This window comes from Microchirus variegatus (assembly GCF_963457635.1).
Source record: "Microchirus variegatus genome assembly, chromosome: 11".
In the NCBI taxonomy this organism is placed as follows: Eukaryota; Metazoa; Chordata; class Actinopteri; order Pleuronectiformes; family Soleidae; genus Microchirus; species Microchirus variegatus.
In genome coordinates, this window is record NC_139812.1 from 21,625,714 (window position 1) to 21,647,141 (window position 21,428).

Sequence of the window (21,428 nt, forward strand, 5' to 3'; positions counted from 1 at the left end):
TTATTTGTGGCTCTGCTTCGGCTTTTGGTACCAGTCCGGAATTTGTTTATTGGTCTGTAAATGAGAGACGGAGAAAGGGGGTAAAGTTAAGGTAAGAAAAGTCTTCGATGTGTGACGAGCAAAGGCCACTGACTTTTTTACGATCCAAAGGAAATATGGTCTACTACAGCGTATCTTTACTCAGGTGATTACTCTGAAAACACTGAATGAAAACCAAGTGTCAAAAGCAATTTGTCATTTTCAGAGAAACTTTAGTGGCCCTTTTGTGTGAAACGTCTGTCCGGACAGGTTCAGGTGGTGTGACTCATGCAAGGGTGTTACCGATATTAGTCACTTACAAATACAATGGGTTTGGGTTTGTTTGGCGACTCCTCCGCTGCGGCCTTGTTGACACGTTTGGTCTGCTGTTTCCCTGCTCCAGAGGTCGTCACGCTAGGTTTGGCCGTGTCCAACAGGTCCACTGTGTCTCCCTGTTTGGACTGCATTCTGATCAGGACCTGCTTCATCACGGCCAACTCCTGCACAAGCACACCCGCACGTAAAATTAGGGAAGTACCACAATAATTTAAAGTCAACCATTTTAAGAAATGTCTTCATAGACAGGAAAAATGACTCTGAACACTGCATTTATGTGTTTTAACAGAGAAGACGTGGAGCTTGGGCATTACAGGCGCCAAACACAAGACGTAGAAGACCAAGATGCAAGAGCAAGACAGAGGTTATGGGCTATGAGGTGATCATTTTCCCAAATTTGAGTACTGATTGTATGTGGAATTCTAATAGAATTTTTTATTTTTTTATTTTTTTTAAGAGTATACCCTACCGTTGAAAAGTTTGGAGTCACCTATACAATTTGTTTGTTTTCCATTAAAAGCCACACTTTTATTCATCAAGTGTTGCAAATTAAAAATAGAAAATATAGTCAAGACATTGACAAGTTTGTTGTGCTGACAGCATTGGACAAGGGTTTTCAAGGGTAGTCTTCTAATGCGATTAGCAAACACAATGTACCATTAGAACACTGGAAATGGGCCTCTATACACCTATGTACATATTCCATTAAAAACCAGTTTGCAGCTAGAATAGTCGTTTACCACATTAACAATGTATAGAGTGTATTTCTGATTCATTGGGGAAAAAAAGAAGTGATTTTCCTAAAAAAATAAGGACATTTCTAAGTGACCCCAAACTTTTGAACGGTAGTGTCCATCTGGTTAAATGAACTCTTCCAAGGCCGACTGATTTGCAATAAGCTCGACACAAGCCCAAGGGTCTGCAGTGGTGGTAGCAGGGCAGAGTGGACGACTCCGGGGCCATTTCACGGTTCTATTTATCACTCCTGAGGACATGAGCCCCGGCATGTCACACGCGCACGAGCGCGCACACACACGCACCCCGGTGGCATCCCAAACAGCCAGGCTAAGGAACAGCTGTCTGTGACAGGGCACATACTTCATACAGCAAACGGCTGGCTTAAGAGATGGGGGGGGGGGGTTCAGACTCCCACGTGTGTGCATATACAAGCATACGCAATCTTGGAGGAAACAGTGCAACTCAGTGCAATAAAAAGCCTGTTTGTTTAAAGATTTAAAAAAAAAAAAAGTACTGCAATGACGCATCATCGGCCTCAAGATGATTTAAACCCAGCTCTCTTTCCAGGTCAGTGGGTGAAATACAAATCCACACTGATTATTTGTCATTATACAGGCAAATGAACCAAATATTTATTCATTCCAGGTTCTGGAATGTGAGAATATGTTAGGGGGGAAATGGAATCTTTAGGTTGTGGACAAAACAAGATGGGTCACTCTGTCAACGAGTTTAAGGAAACTGAGGCCATTTGAAAGATACGGTAAGCTAAGATAAGATAACCTCAGGTAAGATGAAATGAGAGAAGATCAGATAAGATAAGGAGAAGTTGATAGTAGAGCACATAAGTAAATGTTTTTATACACAATGACATGTTGCAATATATGGTATATAAATATTGCAAAGACACAGAAACAACTGTTTGATACTGTCTACACCAGTTAAATGGAAAACAATCTTTAGTTGCAGCTCCAATTAAAATATTTTTGTTGTATTTTACATTTATATTTATATTTAAAAAAGAAGAAGAAAAAAAGTGATCGAAGCTTCTCCCAGATTCACAGGTTAGTGTCATGTTTTGTAATACACACAACAGTTATTTTTTACTACTATAGTAAGATAGATACACTGAATATAACTTTTGATATCAAAGTGGATAATTTCACATGTTAAAGGTAGGGTTGCACCAGTTCATTGATTATTAATCAACAAATAAACAAATCTTGATTTTATTTTTTGTGTTAGACGTGAATAATCTGTTGTTTATTTGCTACTCTTTGGTTTTTAGACATTTAAGGATGTTTTTTTATGATTTTATGGACCAAACATTACAGGTCAAGCATCATCACGTACCTCTTGATGGTTGAGGAGTCTCTCCAGATCGGCGGCCATGTTGTTCTTCACCTGTTGCAGAGCCGTCCGCTCCTTCCTTAGAGAACTGTGGTGAGTGCACAAAAAAAAAAAAAAAAGGTGGAGAGATGAGAGCTCCGAGTTTACAGAAGAAATTATTACTGTTCTTACTGCAAGTTATAATTACTACGCTGTGATATTCTGAGCAGGTATAGGGTAACTCACTGAACGAGTCAGTCCTGTCGTACACTACCTGCTTATGTGATTCCTTAAGGCAGGTTTAGTGAACGAGTGTAATGTATATTCTGTACAATACAAAAAATGCCATTCGGTTATTAGAATGTGTTCTGCTTTACATTAGGGTCAGGTCTGGGTCAAACTCAGCAGGTTTGAATGTGTGGCATTCTTACACAGGCGTTATGTAAAGACACGAGTAATATACACTACCGTTCAAAAGTTTGGAAATGTCCTTATTTTGGAAGGAAAAGCTATTTTTTTCAATGAATATAACATTAAATGAATCAGAAATACACTCAATACATTGTTAATGTGGTAAACGACTATTCTAGCTGCAAACGTCTGGTTTTTAATGGAATATGTTCATAGGTGTATAGAGGCCCATTTCCAGTGTTCTAATGGTACATTGTGTTTGCTAATGGCGTTTGAAGGCTATTGGGTGATTAGAAAACTGTTGAAAATACTTGTGCAGTGATGTTAGCACAGCTGAAAACAGTTTTGTTGGTTCTTATACGAATGGGCAAAATTTATATTGAAAAATTGTATCGGTGACCCCGAACTTTTGAACGGTAGTGTAGAAAAGAAAATGGATAACATTTAAAATTATGGACAGGATATGACTTGAAACTAATATTTGTAATGTCAAAAAAATGTTTTTTTAAGCTTTGGCTTTTGGGTGTAAATTACTGTATTACATAAGAAACACTGTGATATGCGCTGTTAAACACAACCACAGTCAAACTTCCAATGTCACTGTCAATCATGTGAAGCATGAGAAGATAATGGCAGGATTGTTTTGTTTTTTTATGCACTCCTACTTGCCCCCAGGTGAGCGCTCGCTAGTTGTGAGCAGCAAGAGAAAACCTGCAGTCTGTGAGTCTGCATATTTCCCAGGTCAAAATGCAGATTGGGGACTTGCGATTTAGGTCAGAGCCAGGTCGATCTACTGTATGTGTGTGTGTGTGTGTTCATGTCAAAAACAATCACTTCTTATGCATAAACAAATGCGTGCAGGTTTGCACAACAGCAGAATGAGTAAGGTGTGTGATAAGGAGAGAGCGAGGACTACAAAATTAAACAGGGCTGAAATGGGTGGGGAGGTATGGCCTGCTGCCAGGATGAGTAACTTACAAGATAAAGTATAAAAGTGCAAAAAAACAAAAGACTTAATGGTCTTCAATCATGCGTTTTCTGTGCGTGTACCTCACGTCGTCCTCGAGCGAGGCCACGCGCTCCTTCAGCACGGCGATCTGCGCCTCCTTTTGCCGCGCCGTCTCGATCAGGTAGCTATAGGGCTGCTGCGTCTGCTCCAACAGGCGATTGGCTGCCGACAACTGACGAAAAAAGAAAAAATGCACGTGCATAGCTGAGTCATTATAGGAGCTATAACTTCCCCCTACACCATCCCTCCCTCCCTCTCTCCAACACACACATTTAATAACACATACAGTGTTACACACACTCTACAGTTATTCACAAAGCAGACAGAGACAAAAGGTATTCTTATATAAATGCTTAAGGGAGTTACGTTGGATCACTTGTTAACCTGAAAAGACCACAAATCAGAGACACAGGGATAAAGTAGGGATGGCACGATAACGCTTCTTTGTGTCTGATACCGATATCAGTCCGATTCAGTCATTTTAGACCTTTTAATCAATGAACCACAACGTGACTCACCTCAAATGCTCAATTTTTACATTTTATGTGCATAGTGAATGCATGCAACAGTTTACTTCTGTGATTACTCTTTGCACCGCTGTACTACGACATGGTACACGTGTTTGTCCACCAGTCAACAGTAAAAAAAAACTGTTCAAAGACTTTAAGCCTACCCCTGGAGGAACTCTCTGCATGGACATGTTAAGGCTAGCTAATATATTGTCTCCGACACTAATCACGTCCCGAACGGAGAACACAGATTGGAGACACAGGGTTGCAACATTTACTCGGATCAGACTGACTCACTCTTGGTGTGTGTGCATCGGTGAATCCGAAAATTAAACGTCAATCCCAGTTCAAGGGGAAACTAAACCGCTTTGTTTGATGTGTGATTGGGGTTGTTTATTTTGCCGATATCTGTCGTAAATGTTGTGCAAATGAAATCAGACAAGTCAAATGTCAGATTTAAATGCCTGATAATAAAGTATATTTAACATTTAGTCAACTAAACGCAACAGCAGTGAGACGTCAACATGAAAATAGACAATTCTAAACAACCTCGCGTTACTTTTGAGGAGTGTTAGCTCTTTTGCAAGAGCCACAAACCAAAAACACCACTTTCCTAATGGTGATATATTATTACAGGATAAATGCAATACCTAAAAATGATATGCAAGAATAAAACTGTGCAAATTTGAAATTAGAATGTTTTCCCTTTAGTTATTTTTATAGATATTTTTTTTAATGTGAACAAATTTAGCTTTTTTTTTTTTTTACAGTATCTTGTCATTGTTGATATTTTCTTGTTTCAGGCACATTTTTAATAACTGATATGTGTAAACACGGAAAGAAAGAAAGAAAGACATTCAAAAACCTAACAACTTCCTCCTGGCCTTTAATGACATAAAAGCCCATTTTAGTGTTTTAAAGATCCCTTACAGGAGTGCACGTTCTGTACCTGTCAGTATCATATTCAAACTCTGTGAAACAATAGATAATGTTTGGGTGTTACACATTAAACCACTTTTACAGCCAGCAGTGAGTAGAACGGGCTGGGAGGGTCAGGACAATAGTTAGTCAGGGCATCTGTGTGGGTGGTTAAGTGGTTAACACCCATGCCCATGCCAGTGAATGGGATGTATAATTTTTCACCCTTTCCTTTCATAGTCGGTGAATCATGAGGTGTTCGACATGAGTAGCAGTCAGTCATAGCTGACAGTTGAATGGCCTATGGCTCATTAGGTCTCAAGTCCGCCCAGCCTTCTCTGCTCTGTCTGCTCTCAGTGACACTACAGTAATAATAATACTATGAAAAAAATAAGCACCAAACAACGCAAGCTCACGAGAGGTGTCGTTCTTAGAAGTAAAACTGATTTCTTACAACCTCAGCACGAGTGTTAGACACGTGACGAAACGCAGACACACACCTAAAATTAAAGTCTTAGCGTTGCACATGCACACGCTGCGGCAAATGCAACAAAAGCCGTCAGTGATCGGTGCAGTGTGTTGTCGCTGGGGCGAGTGAAGAGGCATTGGCCGTCACAGTTTTGTGGCTCTGCTGACAGGTGTGACAAGTGCGAAGACTTAAGATTCTCACTTTTCACATGTCGGGCCTGAGTTGTTAAACAAACTGTCAAGTTTACTGACACAAGTTTAAAAAAGGCGTAAACTCGATGGGGGCCATTGTTAAAGACGTGAAGTTTGGAATAGTTCAACGTATGTGGCGATCGACCGCACAAGCTGCTGAATTAGAATACACTACTATTCAAAAGTTTGGGGTCACTTAGAAATCCTTATTTTTTGAAAGAAAAGCACTTTTTTTCAATGAATATAACATTAAATTAATCAGAAATACACTCTATACATTGTTAAGGCGGTAAACGAATATTCTAGCTGCAAACGTCTGGTTTTTAATGGAATATGTACATAGGTGTATAGAGGCCCATTTCCAGTGTTCTAATGGTACAATGTGTTTGCTAATTGCGTTAGAAGGCTATTGGATGATTAGAAATCCCTTGAAAACCCTTGTGCAATGACGTTAGCGTCCCCGATACAATTTGTTTGTGTTTTCCATTTAAAGTCACACTTTTATTAATCAAAAGAGTTGCAAAATGTATAGAAAATATTCGGCACTGGGCACATCAACGTGTGTTAACAGCGTCAACAGTAACGCATGGCGCGTTTCCATGACGAGTGACCAGAAAAAGACGCATGTGACGTTTTTGTGCCGCGACACTGGAGTCCAGGCACCGTTTACCAGTGAGCTCCATTAGCTACATTAGCTCCTTTTAGCGCCGTTAGCGCACCTACAGTTGAACTGGAGCGGTCTGTTTATGTATTTGTGTTTTTAAAGTTTAGCGTTAATTTAGAGACTCATTTTAACAATCAGGAGTCACGTAAACATGACGTCACGTGCGTCTTTTTCCGGTCAGTCGTCATGGAAACGCGTCGTGCGTTACTGTTGACGCCGTTAACACACGTTGGCGCGCCCAGCACCTAGTATTTTCTATACATAAAAGTGTGACTTTTAATGGAAAACACAAACAAATTGTATTGGTGACCCCAATCTTTTGAACGGTAGTGTAAATAAATACATTTTGTGCTTATTGTTACCCAGAATGAGGTTTTTTTTTCATGCCACGACTGAGTCTTTGAGAGCAATTACATGTACTTTAGCTCCTGACTCAACATTAGCAAATGTGTGAGAAAGGAAACGGAGAACGATCAAAGAGGAGCTCCAGAGCTTGGCTCTGCGATAATAATTGTTACGTCATTAGAGAGAAGGAAAAGCCAGGAGAAATAAATCATTGTAACCTTTGATCGCAGTCATTGTGATTTGAATGGCTTCCCTTTTTTTTTTGCATTTGGTTTTACATTCACTTGCAGGCAAGCACCTGGATGTCGGTACGGGTTCAGTTTACCTCCTCGGATATCCGTCCAGACTGCACCTCGTGCCTCTCCAGCTCTCTCCTCAGTGTCGTGTTTTGCCTCTCGAGCTGCAACACCCTGCGGGCCAGGTGAACGCTGCACGACAGCCGCACAAACACACTCGTGAAAATTCCAAAACATGATAACACAAACAAGTTTACACTAGTGTGTGATTTCCATGATGTTTGTGTAGTCAGAGCAGAGACCATTGGGTTTATAGCTGTGCACATGCAGAGAAATCGATGTGTAAAATATTAACGCAACATTATGAAACTTTAATTGGACGTGCTGTCTCTATAGCAAACCTGTCACAATAAAATCAGAAGCCGGTCTGATTCCAATTCTTTTTTTTTACAGACCCTGCAGACTATTATTAAAGGCACGCACAGTTTTCCTATCTGCTCATTAAACATACACCAGTACACGATGCAGAATGAGAGGGTAAGAGGCTCCATTCCTCCTATCAGAATGTTTTTGAAGCTGTTATTTTCAGCTTCAAAAGTTTCCTAGCATTGCTTTAAAAGTATACAACAAACCATGCAACTACATGATGTCATTTTTGAAAGATATGTACTGTACCTCTGCTTTAGTCTTCTTTTGGCCGTTGTGGGAACATTGGCTCCATAGCCGTATGAGAACAGAACTCTCTCGGCCTCCTCTTCGTCCTCAACTGGAGACAAACAAATATATACAACCGTCTTTATATAACTCCCGGACCATTTTGATAACAATGTGTTGTCCTTTCAGAGTTTTTGCAGGGATTAACAAGTTAAAACTAGTCTAAAACTACACAATAAGATCTCATGTGAAAATAATTCATCCACGCTGAGCGTATGAAAAAAAGGGACTTTAAGGTCTAGTGGGTAAGAATCAGTGACATCTCCTGTTCAGACTCCTATTATCCCATTCTTTCCCAAGCAAATCAGGGAATTACATTGACTTAACTTTGTATAACATAAAATATGTAATGCAAGGCCCTTGCTTAAAGTACTTAAAATGATTCTACACTTACGCAAACATACTTATGCGTTGTATGTTCAATTTATGCCAATAAACCCACCTGAATATCATACACTAGACCTTTTAGTCTTTAAAATTGAAAGAAAAATGATTCTCCTTACATTTCGTCCAACAGAGGACTTGTATCACACATGTCTCTAAAGCCCTGGTCATGTTGATGACATGTGTAAGCTAGTATCCGTTTCCCTGTTTGTTTGCGCTGCTATTGTAATGTCGTGGGCTCGACCGAGGCGGCGTTCACATGCTTACTCTCAGCAGCCTGCATTGTGACTTGATCCAACTCCTGCTCCAGTTTTTCGTATGTCTCCAGGCGAGATTCCTGCTCGGCATTCCGAGCTTGCAGCTCCGCGACTCGCTTCTCTGATGACGTCTGTAGCCTGTAGAACTCCTGAGTGAGGAGCTGAGAGAGAGAGACAGAAAATAAGAAGAGTAGCTTTTCGACTTGAACAAAATATTCTCCAGGGAAATAAAGGGACTGTATGTGTCAGTTATTGCAGTGTAGTGTTCAGTACTGTATATGGGCTGCAGCGATTAAACGATTGTTAGCAGCTGCTAAATTCATTTTAATAGTTGATTACTTGGTTGAGTACTTATTTTTTTAATTAATAAAACGCTCTCGGATCTTTCAGCGTCTCAAATGTGAATATTTCCTGGTTTCTTTGCTCTATATAATGATCATCTGGTTTGTGGGAAGAAAATACACAGACCTAACTAGAAGCACTCAGAGAGCACAGACCTCCACCAAGGCAGCTCAGCCCCCAACAAAATAGCGATAAAAATAGTGATAGCGTCCACGGATCACGCCAAAATTTTAATCACTTGTTCCTGTTCCCTATGAGTTTATATATCTATATTTGTATTTGCGTCCTCAATGTTAACTGTTTATATTATATATTAATATTGTATACGGTACAAAGGCTTATTTGAACATTTAAGTGTCATTTATCAACTAAAATCACATTTTTTCAGTAACCGTTACGGTAAATATAGCAGTGTTTTCCTACAAAAGCACTTTGCGATTCACTGTTTCTCATTTTCCCACACTGACAAAGACAGAGAAGCTAAAAAAAGAAGAAGAAAAAGTCCATGAAAGGATAGAACTGGAATAAAATCAAAGCTGAGCAACAGACTAAGATGCCAGCAGATGAACTGTTCACTTGCTAGTAAGGAACGGAAAATGCATGAGTGTGTGCAACGCATCACTGAATCATGTACGTGCTGTTTGTCGCTCAGTTAAGCAGGAGCGGGTTAAATAAATGTGAGGAAATGGACCTGATCTTAATTCATTAATACATCAGTAATGACAGAGACAGCGATGGAGCCACTGGACAGAAATAAAGAGCAAAAACACATCATTGCGTGCAAAATAAATCCTTATAGGCGTGATATTTGCAGAAAGTATTTTACTTCTGTCTTTTCTGGCTTTCATAATGTTGGTGAAGAGTTGAACAGAACATCAAGACTTTTTTTAAATGTCAGAAAATGTTTAAAAAATGTTCACGTGTTTCCCAACTCTCTCAATGATGATGATCTAAACTGTCATTTTTTAGTCCACAAACTAAAATATTATATACTAATATTAAAATACTAAACGATATACTATATTATACTAAAAAAATATTTATTTTTTAATATTGCTTTGTCATCAGGAGCAAAGGAACCAGAAAATATTCACATTATGATGCTGAAAAAACAGAGATCTTGTTTTCACGTCATTATCATCATAATTTTTACATTTTACTGTAATTTATTTGATAATGAGAAGTAGGGGGGATATATATTTGGCATATCTGCTAATCCTTCCACATTAGTGCTTCTGCTTCCTAAACTCGGGGTGGGCATTAAAGAGCTGATTATGACAGATTAGTGACAGTATCAGTGGCAGCAGTTTATTCTGCAGCACCACAGGACACTTTGTTAACAACTCGCTCAAATCCGTATCCTTTGTATTCCTCAATCAGCTCCAGGGATAACGGGAGTTGCAACAGTTTGGTGCTGTTATTTTACCGGGTCTTTGAAATCCCTCGTTCACCTCGATCATTACTTATTCCAAAGACTTGTAACTGAGTGTATGATAACAATCTTTTTTTGGTTTGTGTTACGAGTACCTCCAGTTTCTTCTGCTGTTTCTCACACTCCACCTGACACTGTGCCAGAGACTTCGCCGTCTCCTCCTTGACCATCTGAGCACGTTCGGCTTCGAAGGAGTGCAGCTTGGCCTGGTTTGAGAGCTCGGCTACGCGGCTGTCGGTTCCCAGCTGGAGCTGACGGTACCTGCGTAGATCGGGAGACGCAAACACGGGCACATTACACACCTCTGTGAATATGAATGCGAGTCACTTCCTCGGAACAAAAAGACAAAAAATAAAATGAGTAAGTGTGAGCTCATTTGTTTTGGTGCAGACAGAGATGTGGACTGTAAACGCCCGGTTGAGCTCAGACATGCACCTGGCGGTTTCAACCACATGATGCAACGTCGTCCTTCATACAAACATCAACGCATTCTAGTGATAATCTACACGATGACATGTTTGTTTTGACACTGGCCTTGTCTTGCGCAATAATCATTTTTGGGGGGTGACATTTGCATGTTGGCTAAGTGGTAAGAGGCAGCTAATAGCTCGATATCTACAGCATTACACCAAAGAAAGGAGATCACCCAGGAGCCACGCCAACGTCTTAAATCATCTGTCAGTGTTGCTCGCAGCAAAGTTTGGTCTTATTTGATCATCCGTGATTCTACCTGGCAGCTGGAGGACGATGTTTCTTATTAAGTGGGCAGCGACTCTCAGATGATACAGGCGATACTGTCAAAGCCTCGTCACAAAAATGCGTGCGAGCGAGAAAGCTCGCACAAAACACGGCGCGGAGACAGGTTTGCCAAGAGCACAACAATATAATAGGCAATTAAGTGGCTGATCGTTTTGATTAGAGATAGTTTTACGATAATTTACTGCTTGCCTCATCTTAAATTGAGGATATTTGTGGTTTGAACGGTTGGTTGGATGTTGGCGAGGCAACGTGAAAACCTTGGAAAGACATTTTATAAAAAAGTAAAAATTAACTTGAAAAGAAATCAGAATAATTGTGCGAGCTGTGTGTGCTTCTTCAGAAAGAGCACACACACACAGGCTCTATCACACTGTAGATGTTCTCTGGATAATATTAATAACTCTCGATTACAGCTGACCTGATAGAATTTCATCATCCATAGAGTGCAGGCCTGAGCCGTGTGCTCACAGTGACAGACGTGTACACATGGCCGACATATTACTGCCTTTGTTTACGAATGGCCGCCGCCGCAATCTTGATTCAAAGAGGCAAAAACGTTCCTAAGAAAGTGAAACTCGTTCTTTTCTCTCCTTTTAAATGGCAGTTTTAGATGTTTCCAGTGGAAAGCCCATGAGAACATGGAAAACTGTATTCAATACTTCGTTGAGGAGATGATTGCCATGACTGGCATTCTGAAATGGAGCAGTGAGATTCAAGCCGGTTCTCTACGCTATGATCATCTGACGCCATTTCAAGCTTGTCTGCTTCATTCTTTGCCCCAAAAATAGGGACGTGCGTGGGGTTAGGTGTTAAGGGCTTGTGGCTAGCATCTGTCGTTGCTGGCCTGTGATGCGACGCAGCGAGGCAACGTGATCGCAGCAATGAGATAGAGTGAGAGAGTGTGAGGGAGAGCGAGGGAGAGTGACGTGCATGTGTGTGTTTGTCTGCATGTGTGGAAATTCCAACAGCTGGTGGTTTGGATCTGGAGAAATGACTGGCATGTAGTAGTAACGCAGGACAGGGACACTACGACTACTGCTGCTGCTGCTGTTGCTGTATGTCCACACGTGTGTGTGTGTGTGTGCTTTTATTCTTTATCTCTTCAGGACGTTTTCGGGCATAAACACTGAGCTCATCAGGACCAGTGTAGTCCTCGTGGAGACCAACATCTGGTCCTAATGAGGCAGAACCTTGGTTAGTTTTAATGCTAAGATTATAAAATAGATTAATTTTAGATGAGGCTTTTTAAATTGATGGAACTCAAAACAATTACTTGTTGATTTGACTATTAATTGATTACTAAATTAATTCATTTGTGTGTTTTTTGAATAATTAAACAGCTTTTCCACTTCTTAAAAGTGAATATTTGGTTTCTTTGCTCCATATAACAAAGAAATCATTAAAACTGATTCATTTTGAAACTGTCAATTATGAAAATAATCATTACTTGCAGCCCTAATCATATCTACACATACTGTAACTTGAGAAATATCACACAAAAACAGTGTTTAGGACACATTCCATTTGTGTTCATAGTGTTTATATTCACAATATGTTATATTCTGATTCTATTCTATTTGAATTTATTTATTTCACTGTTATTACTGATAAACAACTCAACTATTTTTCATTTTATTTTCCCTATTCAAAAAGAGTGCACACCCACACAAGTGTTTCACATGTTTATACTTGTGTGTAACACTGTGACAATACTTAGGTATGTGATGTGTGTCATATTGCAAAGCTAATTTTTAAGTTAAATATGAGTGTGATAACAGAGTCTGTCTATACACAGACAGTACGTATAGTACTATATAGTGATATTTGCACATGTTGCAGTTTATGTGCGAGATTTAAAACTTTCTACAAGGCCACGACCCAGAGGCACCAAGAGGACATGAATGTAATACAACAGACACATGCATAAAGTCCTACTATGAAACAGTTAATTTCACTTTAAACTCAGCCACAGTTCAATAAGAGAACCTCTCCCCTTTGCATTCTGACTGCACTGAAAGTATTTTACTCCCGTAAAGTAGACAGTCAGGCCAGTAAGACCAGCTCGCACTAAACTGACCCCCACTGACCTCTGACTTATAATATGTGACCTTTGGACTGCTCTTAAAAGCAAAATGTCCATGTGCTCCTTAGTAAGAACTGGTAAACAACAACTACAGAAGAACCCGCTGCATCCAGTGACAGACTGTGACGAGCTCACACATCAGCGGGGAGGAATTTCTGCTGACTGTGAGTCAGTGTGAGCTTACCTGATCCATAAATCCAACGTTTAGAAATGTTGTCACTAATGAGCGCTGTGATTTTTTGTGTCTTGGCTCAGGACAAACGCACACACGCAGAGTGCTTCCAATTGATGTTAGGCCAAGGAATTTATTGAAAATAATATGATAATATCAAAAAATAAGATCTGTTCCAGTTGGCTCATGTTATCGTGACAGTTAAACCGTTGTAAATGAGTGACTTAACAGTGACTCGTTAAGAGTCGTGTACATTTTAAGGTCTAGGGTGTAAGAAATAGTGACAACTAGTGGTGAGCCTGTAGAGTTTGTTCACTTCTCCACTTCCCAAGTGTTTATGGAAAATCTGGCTTTTCTTGTCCACTCGGGTTGCTATAGAAACATGGTGGCGTAAGCCCCTCGGGTAAACACACCCACTAACCATAACCCAGCCTCTTCTGTGACCCAATCAGCATCAAGTGGGAGTGTTTTTCCAGGAGATGTGCCTTTCCATGGGCGTGTTTTCCTGCTGTGGCTTATTCTGAGGCTTCAAAAACCAAAAGATTTGACATTTTTAAAGTAGACATATTATACCCTTTTTCAACAGGTTAACCAAGTTCCCTGGTGTCCTAATGAACGCGTCTGTGACATGCTTTGGTCAAAATACCTTAAGGATGAAGCACCACAGCAGTTCAATCACCCTGCCCAAACAGCCCTATTCAGAACGCTCACTTTTGAGTGCCTGTCTCTTTAAATGCAAATGAGACACAGGAAACTACGTCAGCGGGGCTCCGGCAGCTAACAGCAGTTAGCATTCGGAAAAGCCATCATTTGCCGACTCTAGCCGGCACATTGCCGTCATATATAAAATGTAAATCCTCTGAGGCTGGAAGTTTGTGTAGAACTCTGTGCTGCACTGTGGAGCCAAGAATAGAACACTTCGCCGACTTCCGCTCTTCAGGATACTATTGCCCTCGCCTGCATTCTCGTGTTTTTTAGGGACAAAGCGGAGCTCCACGAGACAACAATTCCAGGAATGTATCATTGTGACGTAGCAGTGAGCGCGGAAGTCAACATGGCATGTTTTATCTCCTGTACTTAGACTGAGGCGGACCACAAAAACATGAGTGAGTCATCTTTTTTAGTAGTATTAAAATGATTAAAAAGTTGATTTTGCATAATATGTCCCCTTTAAGCACTTGTACAAACATACTGATGGTTAGCAAACTCAATTTCCCGGTCTGGGACCTTTCTATACAGATTTAGCATGTTCTCCCACGTGTCTGCGTGGGTTTCCTCCAGGCTCTGATTAACCCCTCCATCTGACCTCGCAATGTCAGTTGTATAATGACAAGATCCTTTCCTTTCACTGGATCTTTAAGTGCAGCAGATGTATGGGGGGGAGTGTTTAACTCCCTGGGGACCACCGGTGCTGCTGAACACGGTGTTTGCTTTAATGCTACATCGCCAGTGGTCATGCTCCACTGATGACACAATCCTCCTTGATGATTCAAACACTATTGTATCCAAGAGCTTTGGGCTCAAGGTGGACTTAGCGTTGACTGAACGTGCTCGTTATTAAAAACAACAGCTTTTAGTTGGTGAAAAAAATTACCGTTTCCTGTCGTTACATGTTTTATACATGACGCTGCATTTAACTGACGAGTTACTGACTAGATACTTTGCCACTTCAGATGAATGTAAAATACACTCCCAAGCCATTTATTATGTACTGCTTTAAGTGCTTGTTAAAAACAAATATCTAATCGGCCAATCGCTGAGCAGCAACACAGTGCATTTAGGTTGATACCAGATGGGCTGGTCTGAGTATTTAAGAAACTGCTGATCTACGGGGATTTTCACACACAACCATCTCTTAGAGTTTACCCCAGACAAAGGTCCAAAAACAGACTTAAAAAATATCCAGTGGGCTGCAGTTCTCTGGGCCAAATGCCTCGCTGATGCCAGAGCTTAGAAATGGAGGAAAACAGCAAGACTGGTCCGAGATGATGGATGCAACCATAAGTCAAATAAGCACTCATTACAAGCCAGGTGTGCAGGCGATGAGCTACAGAGCAGGACGACCACATTATTAGGTGGCCTGTGTACCTAATAAAGTGGCATTTAAGTGAATTATCTGCAATAAACACTATATTATCTTATGATATAATTGTCCTGAGCTCCTTTTTTGTGTGTTTTTCCATTCTTAATTGTCAATTCTGGCCTTTGTATGTGCAAACTGATTGTGTTTGCTGAATGTACAGTAGTGTGTAGTAGAGTGTGTTTTTATGTAAAGCACTTTGTGCTGTATTTTATGAAAAAAAAAGCTATACATATAAAGTTTGATTGGTTGATGGTCTTGGTTTTTGGTCCATGTCTCAATAAAGTTGAGTAAAGTTGAGCAGCCATAGAGGAAAGAGCGTAAAAGACAGAGGAATAAATAAACTATGGACTGGACACCTGTATCATATTATACCATGTGTGTGTGATGGATGGTGAAACTCACTGTTCCAGCAGCTGATCGTATCTGGACTGAGCGTCTCTCTCAGCTGCCACTGCTCTGTCTTTCTCCAACACTGCATCGTCTCTGGACTCGCGTAGATTCCTGGTAAAAAAAAATTTAAAAAAAGGCACACAGGCCGTTAAAGGACGCTCTCAACACTTGTGCAAAGGGGTTCTGCTTGTGTTATGCTGAAAATGTAAACACATCTTTGTTGTTTTAACGTGATGTTGGTATTTCCCTTTATTTTGATGATACTAGGAAGTAGGTGCTGCAACAATTACTTAAATAATCGATAATATTATTTAAGTAATTGATAATATGAAGGTGGAGGTACCTGTTCTCTCTCTCATACATCTCCTTGGAGGTTCTCTGCAGGTTGTCGATCTCCTGATGGGTTTTCAGTCTGATGTTCTCCAACTCCTCTCTTAGCTTGTTCTCATACTCCATCTTATAGTGGTCTCTGTGGCAGAAAGAAAGAAAGTTAATTAAATAAAGTGCCTTATACAATTTCTTGTTACAAGTCAGATTGTTTTGCTGGCAGATGAAACCACTTATACAAAAAGTTGGGGTGATTTTCTAACAGTGACTTAAGAGGCTGACCTGGATGCTACATATTTTTCATAGGTGTCCTCCCTGGCCTTCTTGGTGTCTTCTAATTGCACCTGTGACATAGAGACGGGAAGTGAAAGTTATGTTAGATGCCGCCATCTTGTTACTTTGGTGTTAGATGACCCCTCCATGCTGATCTTTGAGGACCTGAAGTCTCTCCAGGCGGTCTTCTTCATGTGCACAGCGGACATTGAGCTCCATGTTCTGCCTGTGGAGGTAGTCCTTGTCCTTCTCTAGTAAAGTCACAGTCTGCTGCAATGTTGCCACCTGGTGGAGAAGGATGGGAAACACGAATTCAATGAGAATCCTGAAGATGAACCGTGTTGTCAGAGTGTGTGTAAAGGATTTGTGAAGCACCTCTTTGCTGAGTGAGTCCCTTTCTCTGGTCACTGCAGTGTGAGTCAAGTCCAGTGTTTCAAATCTCCTCTTGAACTCCCTCAGCTCTCGTTCAAAGCTGTCACAATCTCTGTAAACGACAGAGTGAAAAGGGTTTATGTTTATTTTAAGGCCTTTATATTCAGATCCGCGTCCTTCTGTAAGCATGTTTATGGTATTTTCTAGCTTTAAAACTGCTGAGAGGCACAAGAAAAGGAGGCGGTCAATTTCAGTGTCCGCTGAAACAAAAAGGGAGATTTTTTTTTTCTTTTTTATGACTGTCCGTGACCTAAGAAAATCCAACAGGTGCAAGACATGAGAGGAAAGTGTTGAGCAACACTTACGTCCGTCCAAAACACATCATTTCTGTTTCTCCACACATTTTAAAAGTGTTGTACGCATGATGAGCGTATAAATCAGGCAAAATAAGGATTATTTTCAGTACTTGTTTGGTCTGTAAAATGTCAGAAAAGGTTTACCAAACCTGGAAATGATGTTCTCAGATGTCTTGTTTTGTCCACAAACCAAACTTTTTCAGTTTTAATGATTTCTTTTTTATATGCGGCAAAGAAACAAGAAAATATTTTATTTTATTATTATTATTTATTATTTAAGAAATCTGAAAACTTGCTTTAATTATTAAGAAAAAAACTCTAAAACCGAATAATCAATTATCAAAATAATTGAAGATTAATTAAGTACATTGATAACAGATTAATCGACTGATTGTTGAAACCCTAAACTACTGCATCAAGTCCCAAATTGTTTTCTTACAGCAGCTTTTCTAAATTTGTTGTTCAGACTCTATAAAGCAAGTTGCGTCTGTGTTTCTGTCTGTCTTTCTGTCTTTGACAGGCATATGTCGCTGACTGTTAGTCAGATTGCCCTAAGACTTTGGATATGGCTGCACCAGGCAGGCAGCGGCTCATCAGCAAAAACAAGGATCTCGGAATGACTTTAAATTTACCGTCATAATAGTCAGCATCGCCCTGAACAAGGATCCGTTGAAAATATTTGCAAACCTTGTAAGGAATAATTTTAATGAATTTTTGAAAATCAGGAAAAGATGCATTTGCCCTGATGCACTTTGACAGTGAGCTGACTTTCTTCTCAAAAAAAGAAAAAGTATCTCGGAATGACTTGAAATTTACCATCATAATCATCGGCATAGCCCTGAACAAGGATCCATTGAAAATATTTGCAATCCTTGTAAGGAATGATTTTAATTAATTTTTGAAAATCAAGAAATTATGCATTTGCCCTGATGCACTTTGACAGTGAGCTGACTTTCTTCTCGAAAACAAAAAGTATCTCAGAATGACTTGAAATTTACCATCATAATCATCGGCATCGCCCTGAACAAGGATCCGTTAAAAATATTTGCAAACCTTGTAAGGAATAATTTTAATGAATTTTTGAAAATCAAGAAATTATGCATTTGCCCTGATGCACTTTGACAGTGAGCTGACTTTCTTCTCGAAAACAAAAAGTATCTCGGAATGACTTGAAATTTACCATCATAATCGTCGGCATCGCCCTGAACAAGGATCCGTTGAAAATATTTGCAAACCTTGTAAGGAATAATTTTAATGAATTTTTGAAAAAATCAGGAAATGATGCATTTGCCCTGATGCACTTTGACAGTGAGCTGACTTTCTTCTCGAAAACAAAAAGTATCTCGGAATGACTTGAAATTTACCATCATAATAGTCGGCATCGCCCTGATCAAGGATCTGTTGAAAATATTTGCAAACCTCTTAAGGAATAATTTTCATGAATTTTTGAAATTCAGGAAATGATCCATTTGCCCTGATGCACATCGCCCTGAACAAGGACTCACTTTGACAGTGAGCTGACTTTCTTTAAAAAAAACATTAGGCACAACGCAAATGTTGCACAGGGATGGATTATTTTAGCCTTTACGTTCCCTATCATGCATTACCATAACTGAAAAATCTTCTTCAGCTCGACACTATAGGAATACATACTTCCTACAGGCACTGCACTAGTTAGATAATAATCTAATCTATAATAATCTCACACACACACACCGTTTGATGTTTGGGTAGTTGACGAGGCGGTAGTCTCCTTCCTGGATCTGCTGCTTGGTATCAGCCAGTTCCAGTGTCAGTCTCTGACTCCTCAGCTCCAGCTCGGCGCGCAGACGCCGCTCCTCCTCGTAGCTCTGCAGATACAGAACACATATACACATTTACAGATTTTCAAGCTGGATTTGAATGAAAATGATGCGTTTTCTATGCAATGCTTTTATATCTTCGAACGTGTCGACAAAGCATTTTTTGGAATCTTCAAAATCGTATTTTTCATTAATACCATGCTTGTTTAAGACTCTTCCAGGAGCATGTTTGTCTTTGTAGCGTCACACAGATCATCGTTGTCCTGAAATCACCTCGACTTAATGACTAAATTTGCAATTAGTTTCAATTAAGAAACACAGGAAACAAACATCTGTTCAGTGATGATGCCATAACACGCATGTGGCATTTGATTGAAGTTGCTCACTCTCTTGTTTAGTCTTGTACCACAAACACATTCCTCATATGTCACTACACCTACGCAAGCAGCAGCCCGGGGCTGGTTTTCAGGCTACATTACCCAGATTCTAACCGTGCCTTCAGATGAATGCATCATTGTCTCATCTCATCATAACACACTCTCCTCTGATCTGTAACCAGCTTACACAGACACTAAATAATGAATATTGACAGGACGACAGACAGTGACGCACAGGTGGCGCAATCAATGTTAACAGTAACAGTCTATGAATGTTGATCTCATAAATAAAAATGAGAGAGTGTGACACAGAGGTGTCAACAAATAAATCAATTAATGTCAAAATTGGGATCGATCCTGTGGTACGTGAGCTCCCTCTGGTGGTAGGAAAATCAGAAATACATATTCTATGTGATTTAAAATTATAATTCAAAAGTCATCTCTCGCTCCATCTTGAATTATGTTGAAATTTAAATTGTTTTGAATTACAAAATCATATCGTGAGAGATTCTGAAGAGTCACACCTCTAAAGAATATACTGATTAGCCACCAGGGGGCAACACCACTGCCTGCAAAAATAAATGAATGGAAGTCAGTGGAAAAAGTCGCTTCTAGTTCTCGTAGATTTTTAGTGAGTTAATGACCTCAATCACTAATTTCAGATTTTCTTCAAAAGAGCGTGAAACCAGTGTGTGTGTGTGTGTGTTTGGTACCTCCATCAATGCCTTCATCTGGCTTCTGTGTGTGTCCAGCTCGTCTGTCAAACTGCCTTTCTTCACACTGAGCTCAGTCAGCTGAGCCCTCAGAGGAGTCACCACCTCGTAGAAACGCATCTGGAGACGCACACGAAGAAAAAAAATTCACCATGTTCCCTTTAACACCACAAACTGTACAGCATAACTTTCTGGTCACGATCGGGTAGATAATCAGTGCACTTACAGCTACGTATTCCTGTATGGAGATGCCGTCTTCAGGGAGGTCACGCAGCTCCTGGTACTTGTCCTGGGAGATTTCCAGATCCCTGAGAGACCTCCGCAGCTCTCCAGCCTTTTCACACAGCTGTCGGTTTGTCTCCTCCAGCTGCTGCTGCTTGAGCAGAAGGGTCTCCATCTCCTTCTTCCGGAGAGCCTGCTCCCTCCTACAGAAGACAGGCAATGTGAATAATATTCGGGTTTCTTTGTTCCATATAAAGAAGACATCATTAAAACTGATTCCTTTTGGTTTGTGTGGACTAAACAAAGCATTTGAGACCGTCCACCTTCCTTCCTGTACCTGCTTTCTTCCTGAGCGAGTTTCAGCTGGCTGTCCAGTCTCAGAGCCAACACTTGTTTCTGATGTATGGTGTCGTTCAGCTTCTCCTCCAGCTCGTCAATCTGAAACAGACATGCAAACAAGACACACAGACATGAATTACTGCTGTAATAATAATTCTGAAAGTTATTGATTAATACTTTTGTCCTATAACTATTATCTGTTCTTTTATTTACTTTGTACATCTATTCTTATATTCTAGTTCACTTTAATCCATCAGTATATCTTCTTATTAGTTTTATTAATTAACTGCATTACCATTATTTATTTCTATTATCAATAATCATCTATAGTTGACATTTGCAATATGGCATTTTTTCATTTTCTGACACTTTAGGGACCAAACAAGTAAAATGATCAACAGATGAATCGATTATGAAAATTATTATTTATTATTATTCCTCTGGGTCAGGCTGCAGATCCCCTTTACCTTGGACATGTGGTCGGCCTTCATGTTGTCTATGATGAGACTTTTCTGCGACAGCTCGATCTTCAGCAGCTGGACGCTGTACAGCAGCTCCTTCCTCTCCAGCAGCTGACGGGTCGGCTTCTGGGAGCCGCCCCGCTGCTCGTCGGACGACGACACGTCCTCGGTGGTGGGCACGGTCGTCTCCAGGCTGATGTCCTCAGACTCGGGCTCCAGCGAGGTGGAGGCGTTGGCCGCTGCCGGCTTCAGCGGATACTTCTTGGGAGGCATTTTTGTCGCTACAACCTCCCGTTTCTGTCGCTAACGTTTAGTTATACACACACATATGCGGCGGTTTGTTGGCAGAGAAACGCTAACACAGAACCGTGTGCCTCTTTCGTTTAAAAACAGAAAAAGA

General features: G+C 40.3%; 1 protein-coding gene across 1 annotated transcript; it reads right to left on the minus strand.

The window, feature by feature from the left end:
* On the minus strand, nucleotides 1-21,301 carry pibf1 (progesterone immunomodulatory binding factor 1; the record flags this gene model as incomplete). The annotated part of the gene is made up of 18 exons (XM_083897842.1): nucleotides 1-54; nucleotides 339-518; nucleotides 2,443-2,527; nucleotides 3,880-4,010; nucleotides 7,260-7,362; nucleotides 7,846-7,936; nucleotides 8,536-8,686; nucleotides 10,395-10,560; nucleotides 15,799-15,897; nucleotides 16,130-16,255; nucleotides 16,396-16,457; nucleotides 16,552-16,671; nucleotides 16,762-16,870; nucleotides 18,831-18,964; nucleotides 20,007-20,126; nucleotides 20,233-20,431; nucleotides 20,566-20,666; nucleotides 21,035-21,301. 18 exons carry the CDS (start codon nucleotides 21,299-21,301, stop codon nucleotides 1-3), a joined length of 2,298 nt encoding a protein of 765 aa, XP_083753968.1.
* Between the last annotated feature and the right edge of the window lie 127 nt (nucleotides 21,302-21,428).